This window comes from Cyclopterus lumpus, chromosome 24 (assembly GCF_009769545.1).
Source record: "Cyclopterus lumpus isolate fCycLum1 chromosome 24, fCycLum1.pri, whole genome shotgun sequence".
NCBI lineage: Eukaryota > Metazoa > Chordata > Actinopteri > Perciformes > Cyclopteridae > Cyclopterus > Cyclopterus lumpus.
In genome coordinates, this window is record NC_046989.1 from 1,676,480 (window position 1) to 1,687,478 (window position 10,999).

Genomic DNA, 10,999 nt, shown 5'->3' on the forward strand with positions numbered 1-10,999 from the left:
ACTGTCGGGTGTCATCGGGCTGGATCAGGATGGGGGCGGAGCTGAACCGCTCCTTAAGGAGTCCAAATGCCAGACTGGCTTCCGGCGTCCATGAGAACCTGGTCTTGGTGGAGGTGAGTCTCGTGAGGGGGCTGCAAGCTTGCTGTAGTTCCTGATAAAACGGCGATAGAAGTTAGCAAACCCCAAGAACTGCTGTAGCTGTTTCCTAGAGGCGGGGGTCGGCCACTCCGTTACCGCCTTGACCTTCTCCGGATCAGCCCTCACCTGCCCCGTCTCAATGATGAACCCCAGGAACCGAACAGAGGTTACGTGGAACTCACATTTCTCTGCCTTAACAAACAGCTTGTTCTCCAGTAGGCGTTGGAGGACCATTCGCACATGACGCTGGTGCTCCAGAAGATCTGCGGAATAGATGAGAATGTCATCAAGGTAAACGAACACAAAACGATTCAAGAAATCGCGGAGAACGTCATTCACCAACGCCTGGAACACAGCAGGGGCGTTAGTGAGTCCAAATGGCATGACCAGATACTCGAAGTGGCCGAGGGGGGTGTTGAACCCCGTCTTCCACTCGTCCCCCGCCCGGATCCGCACCAGGTGGTACGCGTTGCGGAGGTCGAGCTTGGTGAAGATCGTGGCCCCAGCCAGAGGTTCAAACGCTGAGTTGATCAGTGGCAGGGGGTATTTGTTCCGGGTGGTGATGCTATTCAGCTCCCGATAGTCAATGCAGGGCCGGAGAGTCTTGTCCTTCTTCACGACAAAGAAGAACCCAGCTCCGAGTGGTGACGAGGAGGGGCGAATTATTCCAGCCTTCAAGGATTGCGATATGTACTCCTCCATGTAGACCTTCTTTGGTCTGGACAGGTTGTACAACCGACTGGAAGGGAATGACGCGCCAGTGTGGAGGTCAATAGCGCAGTCGTAGGGACGGTGAGGCGGCAAGGAGAGAGCCTGCGACTTGCTGAAAACCTCCCCGATGTCGTGGTAGGCGGAGGGAACGGAGGTGAGGTCGGAAGGAGGCACGAGGTTACCCTGAGGGCGTTCCCTAGGGGGTAGTGCAGATCTCAGGCAGCTGGCATGACAGTAGGGGCTCCAGAGAGAGCGAGAGAACGGGAGTGTAAGGAGAGGGAAGCAGGACACAACAGTCTTGAGAGGGAGTTGGAAGAGGGCTCAGGTTTGCTCGCCAGTATTCCAACCACTACTGGCGAGCGCCCCCGTTTGGGCGAACTGGACAGGAGGAAACTGAATGTCCGAGGTGGCCACAATACAGGCACTCACCTGCTCTTAGCCGTCTCTCCTTCTCCTGAGAAGAGAGATGAGCACGGCCGAGCTGCATAGGCTCCACCTCCGAGGTGGAAGAGGGGAGCGGCCATGGAGACCGAGCCCCCAAACGCTCGCCCTGATGGGCTGCCTCAGGGACTCGCGACCGGAAGTTGGGGAACGATGACGTCACGGGCGATATTTTCTGAGACTTGTAGCTCCGCTCCCGTTGTCTCTCCCGCATCCGGTTATCCAGCCCGATCGTCTCATTAGCTCCTCCAACGAATCGGGCTTATTGGAGCTGGCTTCCGACAGTCCGTAAAGAAACACGGCCCGAAGCGCAGTCTCTCCCCATCCGGACTCGGCGGCGAGAATGCGGAAATCCACGGAGTGTTCCGTTACACTCGTCCTGCCCTGTCGTAAGCGGAGAAGACGCTGGGCCGCGTCCTCCGAATCCACTGGGTGATCGAAGACCCTCCGTAGATCCTCCAAAAAAGTCCCATAATCCACAGAACTAGGCTGGTTAATGCCCAGCGTATTCGTGGCCCAGTCCAGCGCTCTACCCCGTAGTAAACCCACCACGTAGGAAATCTTGGACTGGTCCGAAGCAAATGTCTGGGGCTGGCGGTCGAACACCTGCCGGCATTGAAATAGGAATCCCCGACACCTCCCAAGTGTTCCGTCGTAGGAATCCGGAGACGGCACGGGGGACTCCCGCATCTGCCGGGCGGGATCTGGAGAGAGGAGTGCTGGTGCTGGAGCAGGCGGATGACTGGCCTGACGGGTCAGGTCCTGCACTAAGAGGCCGATCTGGGATACCTCCGCGGACATGGACCTTTGCACTTCAGACATGTCCATTAACATCCGCCGATGTTCAGCCAGCAGCGTTCCGTGTCCAGCCAGCGTAGCTGCTCCGGTGATCGCTGGATCCATGTTGGTCAGTCTGTTCTGTCACGGGAGAACAGGGTTAGGACCCAAGAGCAGACCACAGGAGACAGGATAGGGATAAGGAACTTTATTCCCTAAGGATGTTTTAGCAATTCCGACGTGAGTCCCGAAGATCGACGTCGGAGGTAGGCACAGCTAATCACGGTGTGAGTCGCGAGGCACAACACCGGAGGCAGGCAGAAGAGAGCAGGTACAATCTCATGGAGCGGCAGTGGGAACTACCGGGGCAGAAGACGTAACAGACTGACAACCCAGGCCTGCACGACCAGGGTTGATATGGAGCCGGTGATGATCCAAACGGGAACAGCTGTGCACCACTCGGGGAGGTGGCCACGGGCAGCGTCTGAAGGTACACACCCACACAACGAGCACAAGGCAAAAACACAAACAGGGGATGACCGACACATGAGGTTAGGAGACTTGGGAGAACAGAGGTAAACACACAATGGGTCAGACAGGGATCCTGACATCTACGTGTGTGCGTATGTATGGGATATGGTCAAACATTTGTGTATGATTCAAAATTAACCCGGACAAGACTGAACTTCTCCTCCTTCCAGGAAAAGGATCTCCCACCCACGACCTGACTATCAACTTCAACATCTCAGTGTTGGCCCCGCCCCCGACTGCCAGGAACCTCGTGTGACACCTGTCAGTCAACTCTCCCTGACTGCCAACATCACCACAACAACACGCTCCTGTAGGTACATGCTGTACAACATCAGGAGAATACGACCTCTTCTCACTCAGAAGGCGGCACAGGTTCTGGTCCAGGTTCTGGTCCTGGTTCTCGTCCAGGCTCTGGTCATCTCACGCCTAGACTACTGTAACTCCCTCCTTCAGGTCTACCTTTGGGTTGATATATATATTTACGGTGTTTCAATGTTGTAGAAACGGAATATTACCTATTTTGAATTAACGGTCTATTACTGTTGGGATTTAACGGTTTTTCATTGTAAAATATACAGACTTTTTTTACAGTGTACCTGCTAATGCTATTCGACCTCTACAGCTCATCCAGAATGCAGCTGCTCGACTGGTCTTCAACCTCCCGAAATTTACCCACAATCCTCCGCTCCTCCGCGACCTTCACTGGTTACCGGGACATGGTCTAACCTCACACCCAGGACATGGTCTACCCTCACACCCAGGACATGGTCTAACCTCACACCCAGGACATGGTCTAACCTCACATCGCGGACATGGTCTAACCTCACACCCAGGACATGGTCTAACCTCACACCCAGGACATGGTCTAACCTCACATCGCGGACATGGTCTAACCTCACACCCAGGACATGGTCTAACCTCACACCCAGGACATGGTCTAACCTCACACCCAGGACATGGTCTAACCTCACACCCAGGACATGGTCTAACCTCACACCCAGGACATGGTCTAACCTCACACCCAGGACATGGTCTAACCTCACACCCAGAACATGGTCTAACCTCACACCCAGGACATGGTCTAACCTCACACCCAGGACATGGTCTAACCTCACACCCAGGACATGGTCTAACCTCACATCCAGGACATGGTCTAACCTCACACCCAGGACATGGTCTAACCTCACATCCAGGACATGGTCTAAACTCACACCCCACCTCGTTCACTTCACTCGGCTTCGGCCAATCGGCTTGTAGCTCCTTCACTTCGAGCTAAACACTCAACAAAGTCACGACTGTTTGCTGTGCTGGCTCCTCATTGGTGGAACGAGCTCCCCATTGACATCAGGACAGGAAGTCTCTACAAACTAAAAACACATCTTAGTGACTACACCTTGAATAGGGAAGGTAGAGCCGTAGTAGCACTTTAGTAGTTTAACACTTTAGTAGCACTTAAATGTCTCTTACTGATAGCACTTTGTAGTTTAACGTTATTGAAGAAATTGTACTTGCTTGATTCTTGTTGTTCTGAGTTTGGACTCATGGTTTAATGCACTTATTGTAAGTCGCTTTGGATAAAAGCGTCAGCTAAATGTAATGTAATGTAATGTATTGAGTGAAGTCTTCAGTGGAAGCAGAGAGATCATGAGGGACGGCAGTGAGACAGACAGGAAGGACGGCAGTGAGACAGACAGGAGGGACGGCAGTGAGACAGACAGGAAGGAACGGCAGTGAGACAAACAGGAGGGACGGCAGTGAGACAAACAGGAAGGACGGCAGTGAGACAAACAGGAGGGAAGACAGTGAGACAGACGGGAGGGACGACAGTGAGACAGACGGGAGGGACGACAGTGAGACAGAAGGGAGGGACGGCAGTGAGACAGACGGGAGGGACGACAGTGAGACAGACGGGAGGGACGGCAGTGAGACAGACGGGAGGGACGACAGTGAGACAGACGGGAGGGACGGCAGTGAGACAGACGGGAGGGACGAGTCTCCATCTGCCTAAGGTATGTGGACACAGAACTTGTGCCACATGAGGTACTTGTGGAACTCTACGAGGTACCGTGGACAACTGGGGAACAGATGGCACTGTGGTGCACATTGTGTGAATCTCATTACACAGTGTACATGCAGTGCGGAGTTCTGGAGAGCAAACCAGCCAAAACAGTAAATGTTGTACTTTTACTTAGTTATAATAATTTATAGTGTTTGTTCTTCAAATGATGAGTCAATATAAGATACTTTATTGATAGTGCTAATGTGTGATAATGAGCTCAGAGGAAGTTAAACAGCTCATAATTCATCTCTAATATCTATTTAAATGTTATATTCATTCTAGAACCGTAAGGGGGTCAGTCCGGATCCCGCACCCACAAAGACCCGATCCACAGAGTCCAGCTCTTACATAACGATAATAACTTTATGCCACAGAAACACATGATGACGTCACGTTGGGCTACAATAAAACGGACGAATGAACAATTCATCAACAATAAAAGTAATAAAAGTAATAAAAGTAATCATGAGAACGGACTCGCCTCAGACGTCCTGCTCCTCCTGCTGCCGTCGAACATCTAAAATGGAGTCCGGGCGGACTTTACTTTCACTTTCACAAGACTGTACCTGTGCGTGGGGGGCGTCTGTGTGGGTGCGTGTGCGTGCGTGTTGAGTGTGTATGCGTGTTGCGTGCGTGTGTATGCGCGTTGTGTGCGTGTTGCGTGCATGTGTGTGCGTGTTGTGTGCGTGTTGTGTGCGTGTTGTGTGTGTGCGTGTTGCGTGTGTATGCGCGTTGTGTGCGTGTGTGTGCGTGCGCGTTGTGTGCGTGTGTATGCGTGTGTATGCGCGTTGTGTGCGTGTTGCGTGCATGTGTGTGCGTGTTGTGTGCGTGTTGTGTGTGTGCGTGTTGTGTGTGTTCGTGTTGTGTGCGTGTTGTGTGCGTGTTGTGTGTGTGCGTGTTGCGTGTGTATGCGCGTTGTGTGCGTGCGCGTTGTGTGCGTGTGTATGCGTGTGTATGCGCGTTGTGTGCGTGTGTGTGCGTGTGTATGTGCGTTGTGTGCGTGTGTATGCGTGTGTATGCATGTTGTGTGCGTGTGTATGCGTGTGTATGTGCGTTGTGTGCGTGTGTATGCGTGTGTATGCGTGTGTATGCATGTTGTGTGCGTGTGTATGCGTGTGTATGTGCGTTGTGTGCGTGTGTATGCGTGTGTATGCGTGTTGTGTGCGTGTGTATGCGTGTGTATGTGCGTTGTGTGCGTGTGTATGCGTGTGTATGCGTGTTGTGTGCGTGTGTATGCGCGTTGTGTGCGTGTGTGTGCGTGTGTATGTGCGTTGTGTGCGTGCGCGTTGTGTGCGTGCGCGTTGTGTGCGTGATCTCCTACTAAAAGTAACATGCGTGTGTTTTCTGACCAAAGCCAGCCTCTCTGACTTTTCAAAATAAACTTCCGTCTTCACAGGTTTAAGATTTATTTATTTGTTCGTTCTTTTTGAAACATAAGTTTTTATTCTGTGGGATATTTACAAATGACAGCGCATCACTTCCTGTGTGGAAGACAAAGATTCACAATGCAGGTTTCATTCTGTTAGTTCTCAGCATTCTTTTCATTATTCATTATTATCTTATTTTGTGAAAACAATGTATAGAATATGTCAACTCTCATATGATTTGATCCTTAAAGTTGAGAACTATTAGAGTGACATTAATCATAGTCAATTGTAATATGATTTGTGCTTTTGGTCATGGTGCATGTGGTGGTTTTACTGGTTTTAAGTTGAGACTGGGTTCATCTGGACCCAGAGGATCCAGATGAACCCAGTCGTTTCTCCAGATGTTGGATCTTGGACTCCTTAAAGTTAAAATAAAGACTTCACCTGCTCCGAGTCCCTTTCTCTAATGTTCTCTATAGTGTTCCTTTAATGTTCTCTAGTGTTCCTTTAATGTTCTCTAGTGTTTCTCTAATGTTCTCTAGTGTTCCTTTAATGTTCTCTAGTGTTTCTCTAATGTTCTCTAGTTTTTCTTTAGCACTTTGTAGTTTAACGTTATTGAAGAAATTGTACTTGCTTGATTCTTGTTGTTCTGAGTTTGGACTCATGGTTTAATGCACTTATTGTAAGTCGCTTTGGATAAAAGCGTCAGCTAAATGTAATGTAATGTAATGTATTGAGTGAAGTCTTCAGTGGAAGCAGAGAGATCATGAGGGACGGCAGTGAGACAGACAGGAAGGACGGCAGTGAGACAGACAGGAGGGACGGCAGTGAGACAGACAGGAAGGAACGGCAGTGAGACAAACAGGAGGGACGGCAGTGAGACAAACAGGAGGGACGGCAGTGAGACAAACAGGAGGGAAGACAGTGAGACAGACGGGAGGGACGACAGTGAGACAGACGGGAGGGACGACAGTGAGACAGAAGGGAGGGACGACAGTGAGACAAACAGGAGGGACGACAGTGAGACAGAAGGGAGGGACGACAGTGAGACAAACAGGAGGGACGACAGTGAGACAGACGGGAGGGACGACAGTGAGACAGACGGGAGGGACGACAGTGAGACAGAAGGGAGGGACGACAGTGAGACAAACAGGAGGGACGACAGTGAGACAGACGGGAGGGACGACAGTGAGACAGACGGGAGGGACGGCAGTGAGACAGACGGGAGGGACGACAGTGAGACAAACGGGAGGGACGACAGTGAGACAGACGGGAGGGACGGCAGTGAGACAGAAGGGAGGGACGACAGTGAGACAAACAGGAGGGACGGCAGTGAGACAGACGGGAGGGACGACAGTGAGACAGACGGGAGGGACGACAGTGAGACAGACGGGAGGGACGGCAGTGAGACAGACGGGAGGGACGAGTCTCCATCTGCCTAAGGTATGTGGACACAGAACTTGTGCCACATGAGGTACTTGTGGAACTCTACGAGGTACCGTGGACAACTGGGGAACAGATGGCACTGTGGTGCACATTGTGTGAATCTCATTACACAGTGTGCATGCAGTGCCTCTCCCTTAGTATGCGACGCATTGCAGTGGGTCCCTGATCTTGGAACTCTTAGTAACCAATCAGGCAAATTCAAAGGGGTACTATCTGGACATGCAATAGGTGAGGGGCATAATAAAAGTGTGACACCTCTTTTGTCCAACTGGGTGGACAGTGTGTGGCCAAACTGTTGACACAGTTCTTAGTCAGTATGAGTCTATATATCGGCGAGCTTGGGGGAAGTAGTCCTTATTTTACCTTTGATTGATTAAACACCTTTTTTGTTTATCCCTTTGTTGCACTAAGCATTTATTGTTGCTCCCCGCCTCCTCTAGACCTCAGTCGGGGAATGTAACAATCGACGAGCTTGGGGAAAGTGGCTTTGGCTGTTTCTAACTCTGGTCCCAGAGCCAATGGTCTCCTGGAACTCTTCCGGAAGGACATGACCGTTCTTGGACTGCTAGTGGCCTCTGAGGTGTTGGGAGAGCTTGAGTGTGTAAACAGGTCACTGCCAACGCAGTCAGAAACGGTTGGAGGTATGCAGGCTGCTGTTATCTATGTCACCTCAATTCTACAGGAAATAAAGAAGTGATGACAAGTTCCAAGACTTGTTTGAGAAGGAAGAGGTGATGGTAGAAAAACTTGGATTAGAGCCAGTTCAAATTCCCCACTGGAGAGCTCCACCCCAAACGAGTCACGGGTGAGGCTAGTCACCACCCGGCAAAGACACCTGAGGAATGACAGGGTGGAATTTTTCAAGTTGTTAGACTGCTCGGATTTTTAGTTCAGGGAAAGGTTTAACCAACCGGATTTGGAGAAACTCTGAAAAGTTGACAATATTCTTCTCTCGGGCATTTTGGATGATGCCATTGAACCATACTTTGAAATCGACATTTTTCACTACACAACTGGAAAAGGTTTTTTATATATATTGTGTATATAGAATATACTGTTACTCTACATCGGCATTTTAGCAGACGTTTTTTATTCATTTATTTAATTTATTTATTATTATTATTATTTATGTGCTGCAGAATACTGTTTTGTATTTAAACTAAGGTTTTATTAAAATATCAACTATATTAATTGACTTAACCTAAAACATTTTAGAGTTTAAAATAACATTTTTGTGCAGCGCAGATTCAAACGTCTGCAGTGACGTCATGATACTGACGGTTACTATTCATTCATTTTAATGAGGAACATTGCCATCTAGCGATGATCCTCGTCTCTTCAAGTAACTGGAGAAAAATAAGGATCATAACCTGGCTTTTATATTTCTTTCTCTGTCATATAATAAATCAATTAATTAATAATATATCTCTGATTATCACATGATCCTGCCAGTGTTCACATGTCAAATGAATAAATTATAATTAATACAAAATGAAAAAAGTAAATATTTACATTAGGATTTTTAATTATTTGTAATTGTATATACTTTTGTTTAATTCATTGTAAATTTGTATTTGACATCGTAAGATTACTACAATATTATAATATATAATATATGTACTTTCCTTTTTTATAATCGGAGTGGTAAATCAATATTTAATTAATATTCCTTCAGAAAAAGAAGACAAAAAACACATGTTTGCGTGTCTGTGTCGGATTCAGGCTCGTGCATCAGTATGCTTCCGATTTCACCAACGTTAACAGGGGACTTCCGGAAATTACCTTCAAAATAAAACTAAAGAGCATGTTTACACTTGGTTTGTTTCAGTATTCCACAGAGTAAGTATATGTTATATTCCAAACGTCAAGTAATTGTTCAACTACATTTAAACACACACAAAATACTGGTTACAGGAAGATACATATTGATGTACTTCTAAAACAAGGACAACAAAGCTTAACAAAGATAAACAGTCACTGTTTTACAGTCTGAAATGTGTAATCAAAAAAGATGTAATAATATATTAATAATAATAATAATACATTTCATTTGTGTAGCGCTTTAAAAAAAGGTACTAAAAAGCACTTCACATAGTAAATACAGAAACAATACATTAGATTTAGCTGACGCTTCTATCCAAAGTGACTTACAGTCATGTTACATTCATACACTGTAGAACAGCTACAGGGAACAATGCAGGGTTCAGTGTCTTGCTCAAGGACACATCGACTAGGGCGGGGATTGAACCCCCAACCCCCTGATTGAAAGACGGGCATGGTAACCACTGACCCATAGTCGCCCTACAATGAGCAATAACAGATAATATAAGATACTAATAATAATAACAATATAAACGATAGAGATTACATAACAGTAAGAAACCAAACAAACTTTAAATAATTTTACTGACGTAGCATTTTCAATGTAGATCGTTTGTAGTGTCGTATAAGTACTTTTACTTAAATTATATGAATTGTTTCTTCACCACTGCCTCTTGCTAATACTACACATATTGACTTTATACTGCACTTCTTTTTTCTTGAACAATAGCACGTATACAATTTTTTCAAATTGACAATAAGAAACAGCAAAATACATACATTCAAACAAACATTCCACAGGGCGCAACCACAGAGGATAAGAAACAATAATAAAAAATAAAAAGTGAACAATTAATATAAAGAAATAAAAAAGGGGAGACTGAGGCACAAACTCTGATCATGTAATTAATTCAATTCAATTCAATTCAATTCAGTTCATTTTGTATAGCCCAATATCACAAATTACAAATTATCCTCAGAGGGCTTTACAATCTGTACACATACGACATCCCTGACCTTTGACCTCACATCGGATCAGGAAAAACTCCCCAAAAATAACCTTTGACAGGGAAAAAAGGGAAGAAACCTTCTGTAGAGCAACAGAGGAGGATCCCTCTCCCCGGATGGACAGATGAATAGATGTCATGTGACCAGATGAACAGAGTTACAGAGTTACATAAACACATTGTATGAATGGAACTCCAATCCATGAAACAGAAGGAGGTAGAGAGGAGGGGGGGCGGGGCATCAGCAGGGCCAATGGGAGGCCGGCTCACCAGGCATCAGTCACCTCCAGGTCCAATGGACCCTATGAGACGTGAAGTCACAACGACTCCGGGGAGGAAGCAGAGTTAATAAGGTGCAATGGAGAGATGTAAATTCATCCATAAGGAGAGAGAGAAGAGGAGATAGGTGCTCAGTGTATCCTAAAACATCCCCCAGCAGCCTATAAGCCTATAGCAGCATATCAAGGGGCTGGACCAGTGCAAACCTGATTCAGCCCTAACTATAAGCACTATTAAAGAGGAAAGTCTTAAGTCTATTCTTGAATGAGGTGACTGTGTCTGCCTCCTGGACTGAAAGTGGAAGCTGGTTCCATAAAAGAGGAGCTTGATAACTGAAGGCTCTGGCTCCCATCCTACTCTTTAGGACTCTAGGAACCACAAGTAGCCCCGCATTTAGTGAGCGCAGCTCTCTAGTGGGGCAA

At 47.3% G+C, this 10,999-nt stretch overlaps 1 protein-coding gene across 1 annotated transcript in view; it reads right to left on the bottom strand.

Moving 5' to 3' along the window:
• Positions 1-2,410, bottom strand: part of LOC117727154 (NACHT, LRR and PYD domains-containing protein 12-like) — a 146,842-nt gene extending 144,432 nt beyond the window's left edge. Inside the window, 1 exon segment of the mRNA XM_034527254.1 lies at positions 321-2,410. Coding sequence (XP_034383145.1) covers positions 321-840 — 520 coding nt within the window. The 5' untranslated portion in view covers positions 841-2,410.
• Positions 2,411-10,999: the final 8,589 nt, after the last annotated feature.